This window comes from Populus euphratica, unplaced genomic scaffold (genome assembly GCF_000495115.2).
Source record: "Populus euphratica unplaced genomic scaffold, PopEup_1.0 scaffold2064.1, whole genome shotgun sequence".
Lineage (NCBI taxonomy): Eukaryota > Viridiplantae > Streptophyta > Magnoliopsida > Malpighiales > Salicaceae > Populus > Populus euphratica.
In genome coordinates, this window is record NW_011501905.1 from 6,344 (window position 1) to 23,798 (window position 17,455).

Genomic DNA, 17,455 nt, shown 5'->3' on the forward strand with positions numbered 1-17,455 from the left:
CTTCATCTATTACTGAAAAACAAACTTACTCATCATGATCGTTATGGATAGTTCATATATTATGTGAATCTTCTTAACTACAATAAATGTAGAAAACTGTTTCAACAAGTAAGCAACGTGGTCCCGAAGCTTTTAACCTATACGAATATTATTTATGTTATAGCCAGCATGCGCAAGTTTGAATTAATACAAGGTAGCAAATAATACAAATCCTTTCTCCCTACAAATCTATGTTCTATATGCATTCTTTCAACTCATCAATAAAATAATTGTAGTGAGTTTAGCAGTACCTATCTTAAAATAAGATGATAAATATTTATTATTTTCTTCTAGATTGAGATGAGGAAATATTTTAATTGATGGAATCTTACAAACTATTAAGCACGAGTAAATCAAAAGCTCAAAACCTAAAGGACAACTCTCTATAATTTGTAGTTTTGTCGAACAACATGTGCACGTTTAATTAATTGTAAGAAATAATCCAAATGTTTACACTATTTCAAGACATGAACTAGAAGACAAAACATTGGGCTAACTAATACTGATCTCAACAATGAAGATCACTAAACTTCTATCAACTGAATAAATTTTTAAATCTCGTACAGTTTTTAGTGCAAGTAAATAGGAATAATTTAATTTTTTTGACAGTTCATAAGAAAATCGTCATTTTATAGTAGGAAATGTAATCTCATTTTAAATGACCGATTCTGAGCTTCACAACTTGAATTTTATTTGGAAGGTTTAGCTAGTAGTTTTATGCAAATTTTATTTTTGTGTTTCAAAAGCACATTAAAAAAACATACAAATTTTATTTTTAAAAAATTAATATTTTTTATTTTTTTTATATTATTTTGATGTGTTGATGTTAAATTAATTTTTTATTGTTATTTTAATATATTTCTAAATAAAAAATATTTTTAAAAATAATTACTGTCGTGCTGCTAAATACTCTCTTAATTGAAGTTATTTATATAATAGACTATTGTGTTTGAGCTCACCAGTTATTACATGATTAATTAACGATTAAAACAATTTTCGTTTCAAAAGAATATAAATTACTTATTTATATTTAGGAGATTTAAATTTTTTATGTTCATTGATCAGAACAAATATAACCTATTAAGCACGAGTTAAACACTTTTGCGGGATCAATCAAGTGAGCAAGTGGTGCAACCTGCAAGAGCTCAAAACCTATATGACAACTCGTTGCCATAACACTTTAATTTTTAGTTTTGTCGGATATCAGAGCAAGAAAAACACTACAATTTGTATTTTTGTGGAAATTTTTAATTAATTGTAACAAATAATTCAAATGCTAGGGCTCCATATGCTCTCCATGCGTTGTTTCAACACAACATCATCAAGACACAATATTGAGATAACTAATACTCATATTCAACAAATATGAAGATCACTAAATTTCTAGGGCTCTCTTTCCTTCTCTTTGCCTTCGCAGCAACTTCATTTCCTGTGGCCGTTCATGCCGATGACCCTGCAGTGCTCGATTTGTTCGGTAATGAGGTGCAAGCTGGTGCTCGCTATGTAATCGTAGCCCCCTCGACTGACAATACAACAACTCTAGCGGTCACTGCGACTAGCAAGATCATATGCAATTCTGATGTTATACTTTCCACCTTGAACGAGAGCCTCCCAATAATATTTTCACCAGTTATAAAATCCAAGGATGGTGTCATCCGCGAAGGAACTTATCTAAATGTGAACTTTGATGCACCCATATGTCTGATGGTGGGCGTGACAACGACGTGGATGGTTGAATTGAGTCCAACAACGGAAGGATACATTGTGACCACCGGAGGTGTTGATAGATTGAATCAGTTTAAGATCACCAAGTTTGGAGGAGACAATAGATTTTATCAGCTTTCTTTTTGTCCAAAGTCCGAACCCTTCTGTGAATGCTCATGCGTCCCAGTTGGCGTCAACAGTGAACAGTACTTGGCTCCCAATGTCGACCCTCTTCTTGTTATGTTTGAACCGGATGCATAGAGAACACCTAATTAAAATGGTGTCAGAATGATGTTGAGGGAAGTGATTGCCTACTATCATGTTTGAACCAGAACTATTATCTACTGCAATCCTGTGTGAGGGATCTAGAATGCCTACTATCAGGTGTTGGGCATAAATAAAACATAAATAAATAAGAAGCTTTTTAGCTTGGGCTTTTCCTTAATTTTCTTGTTCACAAATTTTTTATTTTCGTATGGGTTATTGGTCAATGAATCAATTTATATTAATATTAACAAATATTTAAAATTTATTAAAATTGACATATTTGTAAGTAATCAAACTAGATTAAGGTTGGGCCATATTTCATTTTTTTTCCTGAAAATACTCATATGTTGACGTACACAAAGTGTCGTCCAATTGTTTTTAATAATATTTGTATTACGCAATTCATTATGTTTTCGGGAGAAATCTCATGGAATCTATGTGTCTATGCACTTTTATTCCTAATATAACTTATGATTAAGTTATACAAGGTAATCTATAATATTTAATATATGTAGTTAATATAGAGATTATAACATAGAAATAATAAACCTTTCCTAATATATACAAGCCTATAATGTGTAATATCCTATAATACATACTATAATACATACTCTCAAGCTGATGGTGGATATTCATCTTAAAGCTTGAATCGAATGTTATTATCTTTATTTTTTATTTTTTTTTGGGGGGCATTGAAAACAATGTTAAAATACATGTCAATTGAGAGGAACATACCAGAACATCCAATAAATTACAAAAATTTTGTTTGAGGAAGATTAAATTGGATTTGACATTATATAATGTGTTGCTTTTTCTTCCCTTACGAATGCAAAGGTAGGGGAGAAGGAGATTTTTTATTCTTTTTTTCCTGCTTTCTCTCTTCCACCCCACTTGCCCAAACTCTGTGTTGGCAAGCATACGGAGAACTATTTGTTCATAATAAAAGTATGGAAGAAAGGGTGGTTGGGTCAACTTCTAGTGCTAGTGACACGATCAAAGAGTTAATATCTTATCCCAAGTGCAGGAGTGTCAAAGTAAAATAACCCGGCAAGACCGGGGTCGAACCACAAGGAGGTGAATTATATAAATTACAAATAAAGAAAAAGATTTGAAGAGAATAATAACAGAAAAGGAGTTAAAGAAAGTTTTGGGATGTGATATTGATGTAAGGATTAAATAATAACAAAACATATGTCAAGGTTATAGGATTCACTAATGATATTTCAAATAAATATAATATAAACTCTTTTTATTACTCAACTAGAAACCACACACAAAGGAAGTTCTAATCGGATGATTTCTCGTTATTAGCTCATTACTAACATGATCATATTAATTATCTTATCTAAGTAATACCATACTTATAAATATCATCAAGCATTCATGTTGCTAGTTTATGTTAACAACAAATCAAGTTCCTATCATAATAACGATGTCAGCCAAAAACTATGAAGGATCAAGCATTTGATGTACCAAATATTATACAACACAAATCTAAATTAACCATTTAATAAGCAAGGTATTAAGAATTAGTAAGATAAAAAGATAAAACATGTTAATAATAATCTTTCTTGGATATAAACATTTAAAGCTCATGTTGAGTTTATATTATACCTATTCTAACACCATTAGAGAAACCTTTTCACCTTGACATAATTAACTTAGCTAAACATTAAGAAGGAGAAAAACACAAATAAACAATATAAGAACATAAACATAATATAAGCTAACTAAGTATAGGAAAGGAAATGAAAGAGCATAAACAAGAGATTACTATAGCATAAAAGAAAACTTGAACATTACAAAGATGTAGAGAGAAAGCAAGAAGATAACTTTGATCTGAAAATTAATATGACTAAATACATGGACAATGCCTCCTTTTATAGGCTAAGTTTCAGAACTATTGATTGATTGAAGAATTGGTGGGCATCCATTGATTTGGTGGCTGGTTTTTGACAATAATGGCTGCTGGTTTTTTGATATTGTGGGCTGATTTTTGATATTGTTGGCTGGCCAAAACGTCATTGCTCACATCAGAATTATAGCCAATTGAATTGTGGAAGCTGTGGGCAATTGTCTCAGCTTTCCATAAAAAAAAACCGGAGCTCATTTGGACTTCTAGAACTCAAGATATGAGCCAAAAACCGAATAGTGTTTGAGCTGCAGGACAGCTCCCGACGTCTTCGTTGTTGCTAAGATTTGGGCTTGAAAACGGCAGAACTGAGTCTTTGACTTCATATGAAAGTTGTAGGTCTATGTCTTACCTTTCCATCGATATAAAATGGACCTAAATCTGATATCTACAGCTCCAGATATGATCAAATTACTGAACGGTGTTCGAGTTTGGAATGCACCAGCAACACTTTGCTAAGTTTGGCCTTCTTTTTATCCTTTCAATTTCAATCCTTAAACTCATCAATCAATCCTTTTATTTATGTGATAGACCTGCATTTAGGATGAACATTTACCATGAATTAAAGGTATATTATATTTTTAGACTTGCTAATATAAAACATGCTTTTGTTAGGGAATTTAATGATACTTTAGGTGCAATATGATGACATAAATCCTTAATGAGAATGCATTTTTAAGTACTAATCACACCCCCCAACCAGCTTATTACTAGTCCCTAGTAATCAAAGCATTAAAATAGAAAAATAATTTGCAAATACCACAAAGCAAGGCATTCATCATTTAACTTCTATTAATCTATCCAGATAAACAAACTCTCATTAAATTTATATATCTGCTTAATACCTCTTAAACAAGATATTAGTAAACCTTCTTTTGGTGCTAAATAAATCAAAACATAGCTATGAAGCTTTTCATGGAAGAAAACAAAATTTTTGTTTTAATGTTTAAGGTTAACTTCCTTGGGTTGGGATTGTTATCTTCTCTTTTTTTTTTCTTTTTTTTTTTTTTGAAAGCAAGAATTTATAGTACAATGTATCCTGAACCCATGTAACAAGCTTTCAGCTAATGACTCCCAGACTAGTTGGTCTTAGGGCATCAGGTGTTGAGACACCCCTACGAGCTTAGTAACTCGGGTTGCAAATACTGATATGTAGATAGTGCAGTGTTTGATTCCCTTAAGCTTTCTCCTCAACCCATGTAACAAGCACTAGGCCAATAACTCCCAAGTCAGTTGAGTTTAGGGTACTAGGTGTTCAAACACCCCTTCGGGCTTATTTGCTTAAGTCAAGGAGGCTACGAAACCAAACTTATCTACTTTGTTTTTTTTTTCTTTTTTTTATTGTTTTTTTTTTGTTTTTTTTTGTTTTTTTTTTGCATATTATATACTATCCCTTTCCCTTAGTTGTTACCTTTAACAAAAGAACACAAATAATGTAATAATCCAATGTGCAACCCACAATCATATGTTCGAGTGTGTGTGTGAAAATGAAGGTTTAGAAATACTTGTTAGATGAGCATATAAACAGAATCTATAGATAACAATCCAAGAGTTTGTAAACCTGAATATTTCAAGAAGTATTATAATAGACCTTGTTAAGAATGTTTACTAAGATGCGTCTCAAGAGTCACTAAAGTTCCTCCATTACTCTGCCATCCTAGTAACAATAGTTTTTGCAAATGGTTTAAATAATAGAGAATACAGTTACTTAATAACAATTTTTTTTTTTTAATATCAACTACTACCCTCTCCCCCCAACCAAAACGAGACATTGTCCTCAATGTTCTAAGCAAAAAGATAGAGTGTAGAAGATATCACCTGAAACAACGACTATTGACAAACCTGAAACACACTAAAACAAATATAAGACACAACAAAACACAAATATTATGTTATTAATAAAACCAAAAGACATAATTTTTCACAAACTAAGGCTCAAATCCAATTTAAGCTTTTTACGGCATTTCATGTTTGACCAATTGAGTTGACTCATGGAGGGATCAATTACAGGGATGAAAGATTGTAGTTGGTCAATCAATTGTTCAACAGTAGCAGCAGAGATTATGATTTGTCGTGCCGAAGATGTTAGAAATTCCTGTTCCACAGCTTGATCAAGAAAAGACAACAAATTATCATAAAAACCATTAACATTTAACAAACCTATAGGTTTATGGTGAATGTGCAGTTGGGCCCAAGAGGAAATATGAAAGATCTCTTCCAATGTACCCAGACCACCTGGTAAGGCAATGAAGGCATCAGCATGGTTAAACATTGTATTCATTCTATCAGACATTGTGGAGACCTGTAATTCCTCTCCAATTGTTTTTCCAATGATGTCCCCTTCGGCTAAAGCTTTAGGGACAACCCCCAAAACTTGATTGCCTCCTACAAATGCAGCTATTGAAACACCCCCCATTAACCCAAGGCTGCCTCCCCCATACACTAAATGAATCTTTCTCTCAGCTAGTACCCGACCAAGATGATTTGCTGATTCTAAAAACTCCTTTTCTTTCCCAGGACTAGATCCACAAAAAACACAAATATTTTTTATTTTAGGAACAGAGGAACTTGCCATTTCTACACACTTCTATATATGCTGAATGAATGGGTTGAGTAGAAATGATGGGAAGGAAGAGAAGATTTTATAGATGAAAAATTGAAAATGCAAAGCATACCACCTATATGTAGGCTAGCTAAAGTCTCACTCTCTCTCTCTTTCTTTTTTATTTATTTATTTATTATTATTATTTTATTATTATTATTATTATATATATATATATATAAACAAATATGTATGTACAAGCAGTTATGATTGTGGCTCACAACTTTCCCTTGGTTTTACGTCCAAGAACGGCTTAAACGCCCTCTATGGGTCGGGGATAGGCTTCCCATCCAATTTTCTTAAAAACTGGCAAACAGGGTCCTTTTTAGTCAGATTCCCAAGACTAAGTCGATCATGTTCTTTATGAAAATGAGGCCATAAATCATGAATTGCACGATGCACATCTCCACTAGGATGCGTCTCAAGAGTTAATAGAAGATTATCTAATGACTCCTTACTCAGGCCATCCTTAATGAATTGTATTTTATCTTTACGATTTATAGATACCATTCCTAAAGAACGACATTTTGCATTACAAGTCCATCTGGCACATCGGTGACAGACTTTTAGTCGTTTTGCACGACGTTTCTTTGCAAAAGTGCTTTTACCTGTCCCAGGCATGTATGAAATAAAAGAGTTGGAAGACTCACCTGATAATCGGATCTTTGCTTCAATTATCCAGCGAATATCTTCAGGAATTCCACGGTTCATTAACAACCTTAATCTTTCACACCTAGTACGGTAAATTTTTGTAATCGCATTCTGAGGCAGAGCAGGAAAATACTTTTTCAATTTTTCAAGAGTGGTGTCCATTTTTGTTTTGTTTTGTTTTTAAAGAGAAGTGAAGAAGAGATGTAGAGAAAAGAGAAGGAACACGGAATTGAACAAATATATACAAAGATATCAATTATCATGGGAAATTGAAAGAACCGACTTAAGAGTCACGGAGTACCGTTATCCGCCATTTGACCGGGGTTGGAGAAAGACTAGCAAAACAAAAGTCACACCAAAAAGAAACACAAAAAAAATATGAGAAAAACAAAATAATCAACCTTCACATACAGGATCATTCAAACCAATGGATTCATTTTCACTAGGAAAATTATCAAAGTAAGCTTTCAAACGATGTCCATTGACCTTGAAAACATTACCATTCTTTGGATTCTCAATATCAAAGGCCCCATAAGGATATACATGTTTCACAACAAATGGACCGCTCCATCTTGATCTTAACTTTCTAGGAAATAAATGGAGTCGAGAATTATAAAGCAAAACTTTTTGACCAACATCAAATGTTTTTCTCAAGATTCTTTTATCATGAAAGTCTTTGATTCTTGCTTTATGAATTTTTGAATTCTCATATGCATCATTTCTTCTTTCTTCAAGCTCATTTATTTGTAACTTACGCAGCTGACTCGCATCATCCAGGTTTGAATTGAAAGCTTTAATAGCCCAATAAGCTTTGTATTCAAGTTCCACAGGCAAATGAGAAGGTTTTCCATAAACCAACCTATAAGGTGACATACCTAATGATGTTTTAAAAGCAGTTCGATAGGCCCAAAGTGCATCATTAAGTCTTAAAGACCAGTCCTTTCGATTAGGGTTCACTGTTTTTTCCAAGATTTGTTTGATCTCCCTATTAGCAAGTTCTACTTGTCCATTTGTCTGGGGGTGATAAGGGGTGGCAACTTTGTGTGTGATTCCATATTTCTTCATTAAAGACTCAAATGGCTTGTTACAGAAATGTGTTCCACCGTCACTTATCATGGCCCGAGGGATTCCAAATCGACTCAAAATGTTTTCTTTCAAAAACTTAATGACTGTTTTATGATCATTGTTACGACTTGAAATTGCTTCTATTCATTTTGAAACATAGTCTACTGCGACTAATATGTACACAAAACCAAATGATGGAGGAAATGGACCCATAAAATCTATACCCCAACAGTCAAAGATTTCAATGACAAGAATAGTACTTAAAGGCATCATGTGATGGTTTGAAAGAGATCCTAACTTTGACAATTTTCACAAGATTTGCAGAATGCATGCGTGTCCTTGAACATGGTGGGCCAACAAAATCCACATTGTAAGATTTTTGCGGCTGTCTTTTTTGACGAAAAATGACCTCCACATGCCTCAGAATGACAAAATTTAATGACATTACTTACCTCATTGTCAGGAATGCATCTTCGAAATATTTGATCAGGACAATATTTGAATAGATAAGGGTCATCCCAATAAAAGTTCTTCACTTCGTTCAAGAACTTTCTTTTGTCTTGGCTGCCCCAATGCGCTGGCAAATGTCCTGAAACAAGAAAGTTAACAATATTAGCAAACCAAGGCATTGTAGTGACAGAAAGTAAAGATTCATCAGGAAAGTAGTCATCGATTGGTGTGATGTCAGATTTCGAATCAGTTGTCAATCTTGACAAATGATCCGCGACAACATTTCCGGTGCCTTTCTTATCCTTGATTGTGATATCGAATTCTTGAAGTAACAAAATCCACCTCACCAATCTAGCTTTAGAATCCTTCTTAGAAAGAAGATATTTCAACGCTGCATGATCGCTAAAAACAATAACAGGTGAGCCAACAAGATAAGATCTGAATTTTTCACATGCAAATACTACAACAAGTAATTCTTTTTTAGTGGTTGTGTAATTTATTTGAGCACTATTTAAAGTTTTACTTGCATAGTAAATCACATAGGGTTTCTTATCTTTTCTTTGTCCTAAAACAGCACCCACAACATAATTACTAGCATCACACATTATTTCAAAAGGTAATGACCAATCAGGAGGTTGAATGACAGGAGCAGATGTAAGCAGGTTTTTAAGTTTAACAAAGGCTTCTTCACAATATTCAGTCCATTCAAAAACATTATCCTTTGTTAGAAGGTTACACAATGGCTTAGATATTATACTAAAATCTTTGATAAACCTTCTATAAAAACCAGCATGTCCTAAAAATGATCTAACATTTTTAACAGATTTTGGTGTTGGCAAGTTGGCAATTAACTCAATTTTAGATTTATCAACCTCAATTCCTATTGATGAAACAATGTGACCAAGTACAATGCCGTTTGTTACCATAAAATGACATTTTTCCCAATTCAACACAAGATTCTTCTCTTCACACCTCTTCAAAACCTTTTCCAAATTAGTTAAACAATTATCAAATGAATCACCAAAAACAAAAAAATCATCCATAAAAATCTCAAGAAAACGTTCAACCATATCACTGAATATGCTAAGCATGCATCTTTGAAACGTGGCTGGTGCATTACATAATCCAAAAGGCATCCTTCGGTATGCAAATGTACCAAATGGACATGTGAAAGTAGTTTTCTCTTGATCTTCAAATGCATTTTCAATTTGGTTGTAACCTGAATAACCATCTAGAAAATAATAAAATTCATGACCTGCAACTCTTTCTAGAATTTGATCCATGAAAGGTAAAGGAAAGTGATCTTTTCTAGTCATTGAATTAAGTTTCCTATAGTCAATGCACATGCGCCAACCAGTAATAGTCCTCGTTGGAATTAACTCATTTTTCTCATTTATTATCACAGTAACTCCAGACTTTTTAGGTACAACTTGGGTAGGACTTACCCATTTGCTATCAGAAATAGGATAAATGATTCCATTATCTAGAAGTTTAATGACTTCATTCCTCACTACTTCTTTCATATTAGGATTAAGCCTTCGTTGCATTTCTCTAGAGGGTTTAGCATTTTCCTCTAAATAAATCTTGTGTGTGCAAATCAAAGGACTAATTCCTTTTATGTCAGCTATGGTCCATCCTAATGCATTTTTGTGCATTTTTAGAGTTTGTAATAACTTACCTTCTTGATGAACATTAAGTTTGGAAGAAATTATTACCGGAAAAGTTTCATTTTCTCCCAAAAATGAGTATTTGAGATTACATGGCAATGGCTTCAAATCAGGTTTTGGTGGTTGAACACTTGAAGGTATGGACCCAATTGATCGTGGTGGCAATTCCTCAATTTTTGGTCTCCAAATATTTGCCTTTGATTCTTCCTGAAAACAAACCATTTGTAAATCTTCAGATTCATTAAACTCAGTTTCATTGGAAGAATTTTCAAATTGATCGTAAATTATTTTTTCAATAAAATCTACTTCCTGTAAATCATTATCATCTCCAGGTTGCTTGCAAATGTTAAAAACATTCATTTTCAATGTCATGTTTCCAAAAGATAACTTCATCACTCCATTCCTACAATTAATCAATGCATTAGAAGTTGCAAGAAATGGACGTCCTAAAATAACAGGAATTGAATTGCATGCTTCAACAGGTTGTGTATCCAAGACAATAAAATCCACAGGAAAGATGAATTTATCAACTTGTACTAACACATCTTCAACTATTCCTCTAGGCATTTTTATAGATCTATCAGCAAGTAAAAGAGTAACAGAAGTAGGTTTTAACTCACCTAGATTGAGACTTTGAAAAACCGAATATGGAAGTAAATTCACACTAGCTCCAAGATCAAGTAAAGCTCTTTCAATTTTATGCTCTCCAATAAAGCAAGAAATTGTAGGACAACCAGGGTCTTTATATTTCAAAGCATTATTGTTCTGAAGAATGGCACTTACTTGTTCGGCTAAGAAGGCTTTCTTTTTCACATTCAATTTTCTCTTTACAGTGCATAGATCTTTCAAAAATTTAGCATAAGATGGTACCTGTTTAATAGCATCTAGCAAAGGTATATTAATCCTTACCTGTTTGAAAGTTTCAAAGATTTCAGAATTGTGATTGACTTTCCTTTGTTTGGTCATGGCATGAGGAAATGGAAGTGCTGGTAGGGAATCAGTCTCTTCCTTGCAATGATCAGGTTCAACCATTTCCTTACCCTTGGAGACTAACTCATCTTCTTTCTCACAAGGTTCAAGAATAGGTTTTTTAATAACCTTACCACTGCGGAGAGTAGTGACTGATTTGACTTGATCCAGATGTTGGCTTCCAGAATTGCTTGTACTTGAATTGTATTGCCCTTTGGGATTTTACTGGGGTTGAGATGGAAACTTACCTTTCTCCTGAAAACTGAGAGCAGATGTGAACTTTGCAAGAGTATCTTTCAAATCAGCCATGGTTTGAGCATTTTGAGTGTTGATTGTCTCTTGCTTTTCAATGAATGCATGTAATGTTTCCTCAAGATTTCTTCTAGGAGGGGGAATATAAGGAGGTGCATATCCATGAGAATTTTGAAAATTATGTTGTGTTTGAAATGGTGGCTGTGAAGTTTGTGCATTATTGTTACCACTCTTCCAACTGAAATTTGGGTGATTTCTCCAACCAGGGTTGTACGTTTGTGAGTACGGGTTATGACTTGGTCTTTGGAAACTATTTAAAGCATTGGCTTGTTCATGGAGACATTCCTTAAAAGAAGGCAACGTGGGACAATCATTGGTTGAGAGTTCATTGGTTTCACAAATTTGACACACAATTTCTTGAACAGATTTTAATTGACCACTCTTTTTTAATTCTAGTGCCTCAACTTTTCTAGCTAAAGATGCAAATTTGGCTTGGAGGTCATGATCTTCCCTAAGGCTATACATGCCTCCATTAGATGTATGAGGTTGAGTTTTACCTGGTGCCTCACAAGTACCTGTGGTGTCCCAATTTTAAGCATTTTCAGCTAGCAACTCTAGGTACTCCATTGCTTCATCAGGGTCTTTATTTTCAAAAGTTCCATTGCACATCAATTCTACCATTTGTCTATCTTTAGGTGTTAACCCTTCATAAAATTGTGAAACCAATCTCCATGTTTCAAAACCATGATGAGGACAAGTATTAAGCAAGTCTTTATATCTATCCCAACATTTATAAAATGTTTCTCCTGGTTTTTGAGTAAAAGTGGTGATTTGTCTTTTGAAAGAGTTTGTTCTATGAGAAAGGAAAAATTTCTTTAAAAACTGTTGTTGCATTTCATCCCAAGCATGAATGGATCCTGACCTAATATTTTGTAGCCATGTTTTAGCTTTATCTTTTAACGAAAAAGGAAAAAGCTTTAATCTGATGGTGTTCATGCTACAATTTAAGTCATTATAAGTGTTACAAACTTCTTCAAATTCTCTTAAGTGCAAGTATGGATTTTCTAATTCTAAGCCATGAAAAGTGGGTAAAAGTTGAATAATACCTGGCTTAAAATTAAAATGAGATGCATCAGGAGGAAAAACAATACATGATGGTGCACTTGTTCTTGTTGGATTCATATGATCTCTAAGTGTTCTAACACGATTATTCTCATTATTCTCATTATTCTCATAATTCTCATTATGAATTGATTGGTTATCTTCTTCGGCCATGTTTTCTAAAGAAAATGATGATTTTCTAGAAAGTCTACCACTTAATGTACGCGCCCAAACTCTCATGCAAATACAAAAGAAAAGAAAAGAAAAAAAAGAAAAAGAAAAAGAAACAACAATTAGAAAAACACATAAAAGTGAAAATAAAATAAAATAAAATATTTAATTTATACAATAACTTACCTCCCCGGCAACGGCGCCAAAAACTTGACACGATCAAAGAGTTGATGTCTTATCCCAAGTGCAGGAGTGTCAAAGTAAAATAACCCGGCAAGACCGGGGTCGAACCACAGGGAGAAGACCGGGGTTGAACCACAGGGAGGTGAATTATATAAATTACAAATAAAGAAAAAGATTTAAAGAGAATAATAACAGAAAAGGAGTTGAAGAAAGTTTTGGGATGTGATATTGATGTAAGGATTAAACAATAACAAAACATATGTCAAGGTTATAGGATTCACTAATGGTATTTCAAATAAATATAATATAAACTCTTTTTATTACTCAACTAGAAACCACACACAAAGGAGGTTCTAATCGGATGATTTCTCGTTATTAGGTCATTATAAATTACTAACATGATCATATTAATTATCTTATATAAGTAATACCATACTTATAAATATCATCAAGCATTCATGTTGCTAGTTTATGTTAACAACAAATCAAGTTTCTATCATAATAACGATTTCGGCCGAAAACTATGAAAGATCAAGCATTTGATGTACCAAATATTATACAACACAAATCTAAATTAAACATTTAATAAGCAAGGTATTAAGAATTAGTAAGATAAAAAGATAAAACATGTTAATAACAATCTTTCTTGGATATAAACATTTAAAGCTCATGTTGAGTTTATATTATACCTATTCTAACACCATTAGAGAAACCTTTTCACCTTGACATAATTAACTTAGCTAAACATTAAGAAGGAGAAAAACACAAATAAACAATATAAGAACATAAACATAATATAAGCTAACTAAGTATAGGAAAGGAAATGAAAGAGCATAAACAAGAGATTACTATAGCATAAAAGAAAACTTGAACATTACAAAGATGTAGAGAGAAAGCAAGAAGATAACTTTGATCTGAAAATTAATATCACTAAATACATGGACAATGCCTCCTTTTATAGGCTAAGTTTCAGAACTATTGATTGATTGAAGAATTGGTGGGCATCCATTGATTTGGTGGCTGGTTTTTGACATTAATGGCTGCTGGTTTTTTGATATTGTGGGCTGATTTTTGATATTGTTGGCTGGCCAAAACGTCATTGCTCACATCAGAATTATAGCCAACTGAATTGTGGAAGCTGTGGGCAATTGTCTCAGCTTTCCATAAACAAAAACCAGAGCTCATTTGGACTTCTAGAACTCAAGATATGAGCCAAAAACCGAATAGTGCTTGAGCTGCAGGACAGCTTCCGATGTCTTCGTTGTTGCTAAGATTTGAGCTTGAAAACGGCAGAACTGAGTCTTTGACTTCATATGAAAGTTGTACGTCTATGTCTTACCTTTCCATTGATATAAAATGGACCTAAATGTGATATCTACAGCTCCAGATATGATCAAATTATTGAACGGTGTTCGAGTTTGGAATGCACCAGCAACACTTTGCTAAGTTTGCCCTTCTTTTTATCCTTTCAATTTCAATCCTTAAACTCATCAATCAATCCTTTTATTTATGTGATAGACCTGCATTTAGGATGAACATTTACCATGAATTAAAGGTATATTATATTTTTAGACTTGCTAATATAAAACATGCTTTTGTTAGGGAATTTAATGATACTTTAGGTGCAATATGATGACATAAATCCTTAATGAGAATGCACTTTTAAGTATTAATCATTGGACAATTTGGAAAGATCACGTTCTAAACTTGAAATCCACCTAGATTAGTCTTGTTTTCACATTTAATGGGTGACTTAAAATTCAGGTTCAAATTCATCTACTATTCTGACCGTAAACAGCATCAATTCCTTAACTTATTTGCATTATCAATCCAAATTTATGTAGCCCAACTTTAAAAGAACTATTGAGGGCTCTTCTCATCTCCAAGTTCCAATTTTAGGCAAATAAGTACCTTTGAACCAATTTCAAACTGATTGCTAATTTTTAACTCTAACACGGCTTCAATAATTCAAATTTGACTCGTCAAGACCCTTTGTAGTTGTTTTGCTCTCGTTCTTGTCATTGGACCTTCTGAATCCTCTTACATATTAGATTTAGCTTTACGAGATGGATTATCATTCTCATGATGTATATCATTAGCCCTAGGTTGATAATGATTTGTCCTCAAATTAGAATCATCATCATCATCCAAATATAGAGTCTAGTCTTTCACATTAAAAGTAGCAGATACATTGTAATCACCAAGAAGATCCACCTTATATGCATTATCATTCACCTTCTCTATAATCCAAAATGGACCATCAGCTCTTGGCATCAACTTGGATTTATATTAGCTTGGAAATCTACCCTTACTAATATGAATCCAAACAAGATCTTCAGGTTCAAACCTAGTCATTTTCCGCCCCTTGTTAGCTTGTTTAGCATACTTTATCATTTTTTTTCCAATATGTAATCGAATCCGCTCATGTTGTTTTTTCATCAATTTTGCCTTTTTAATTCCATCCATAGATGTCCTCTCATCAATTAGAATATGAACAAGATCAATAAGAACACAAGGATTAAAGCCATACATAAACTCAAATGGTGAAAATTTTGTAGCCCCATGTACACTACGATTATATGCAAACTCCACAATAGGCAAACAAGATCCCAACTCTTCAAATTCTTATATATAACAGCTCGTAACAAAGAAGATAAAGTTTAGTTTACTACCTCAGTTTGTCCATTGGTTTGTGGATGATATGCCATACTGAAAAGTAACTTCGTTCCAAGCTTCCTCCAAAGAGTCTTCCAAAAATGGCTTAAGAACTTTGTATCACGATCAGAGACAATGCTTTTAGGAACTCCATGCAAACGAACAATTTCTTAAAAGAAGAAATTAGCTACATGTACAGCATCATCAGTTTTGTGGCAAGGAATGAAATGGGACATTTTGGAGAATCGATAAACCACAACCATTATTGAATCCTTTCCACGCTGTGTTCTTGGTAACCCAAGTACAAAGTCCATGCTAACATCCATCCATGGTTGCTCTGGAATAGGCAACAACATATACAACCCATATGCATTCTCTTTACCTTTAGCACATCTCTCAATCACCTTGTGCACATCCCGTAACATGCTAGGCCGAAAAAAATATTCTTTTAGTAACTCGTAAGTCTTTTTCTCCCTAAAATGACCACTAAGACCACCACCATGAACCTCTTGCATAAGCAACTCCTGTAATGAACTTAAAGGAATACACATTCTACCTATTTTGAACAAGTAACCTTCATGCATAAAGAACCCATCACAAGCCCCCTTTGCACATTTGGTAACCATATTAGTAAAGTAGGAATCATTAGCATACTAATCCTTCACTTGTGCAAAACCCATCAGCCTTGCATTCAACATAAAGATTAGTGTTTACCTCCTAGAAAGAGCATCAGCAACCATATCAACTTGCCTTTTCTTGTACTTTATGACATAAGGAAATGACTCCATAAACTCCACCCATTTAGCATGTCTTCAATTCAGCTTGCTTTGCCCCTTAAGATACTTCAAGGATTTAAGATTAGTATGGATAACAAATTCTTTAGGCAATAAATAGTGCTGCCATACCTCTAGAGCCCGAATCAAAGCATAGAACTCCTTGTAATATATAGAGTAGTTCAAACATGCTCCATTTAACTTTTCACTGAAGAATGCAATCGGTTTCTTTTCTTGCAGCAAAACAGCCCTAATTCCAACTTCGAAAGCATCACACTCTCTTTTGAATGTTTTAGCAAAGTCTGGAAGTGTTAAAACTAGAGTAGTACATAACTTTTCCTTAATTAGCTTAAAAGCTTTTTGTGCATCTTTACTCCATCTAAACTCGTTCTCTTTTTTTAAGCATTCTGTCATTGGAGCAACAATAAAGCTGAAGTCTTTCACAAATTGCTTGTAGAAAGAAGCTAAACCGTGAAAACTCCTCACATCAGCGATATTAGCAGGTTATGGCCAGTCCCGAATTGCCTCAATTTTCTCCTCATCAACCTTAACACCCTTGCAAGAGATAATATATCCAAGAAACACGACACTTTCTTTATAGAAGTAACACTTTGTGAGTTTCCCATTGATGTCTTCTCCCAAATACAAGAGTGTCGAAGTAATAAATAACCAGTAAGACTAGAGTCAAACCACAAGGAGGTTAATTGTATAAATTATAAATAACAATAATACAAAAACAACAACCATAATAGTAGTAGTAATAGTAATAGTAATAGTAATAGTAATAGTAATAATAATAGAAAAAGAAGAAGAAGTTGATGAGAACTTTGAGATGGAAGATCAATGTAAGAATTAAACAATAAAAACAACAAATGTCAAGGTTAGAGGATCCACTAATGGTATGTCAAACAAGTATACTATAAACTCTTATTATTCAATTAGGAACCACACACAAAGGAGGTTCCAATCAGATTATAAATTTTTAACATGATTA

At 33.4% G+C, this 17,455-nt stretch overlaps 1 protein-coding gene across 1 annotated transcript; it reads left to right on the top strand.

Moving 5' to 3' along the window:
- Nucleotides 1-1,366: 1,366 nt before the first annotated feature.
- On the top strand, nt 1,367-2,004 carry LOC105118599 (wound-responsive protein GWIN3-like). The gene has a single exon (XM_011016570.1). The coding sequence runs from the start codon at nt 1,405-1,407 to the stop codon at nt 2,002-2,004; it is 600 nt and encodes a 199-aa protein (XP_011014872.1). The 5' UTR covers nt 1,367-1,404.
- Nucleotides 2,005-17,455: the final 15,451 nt, after the last annotated feature.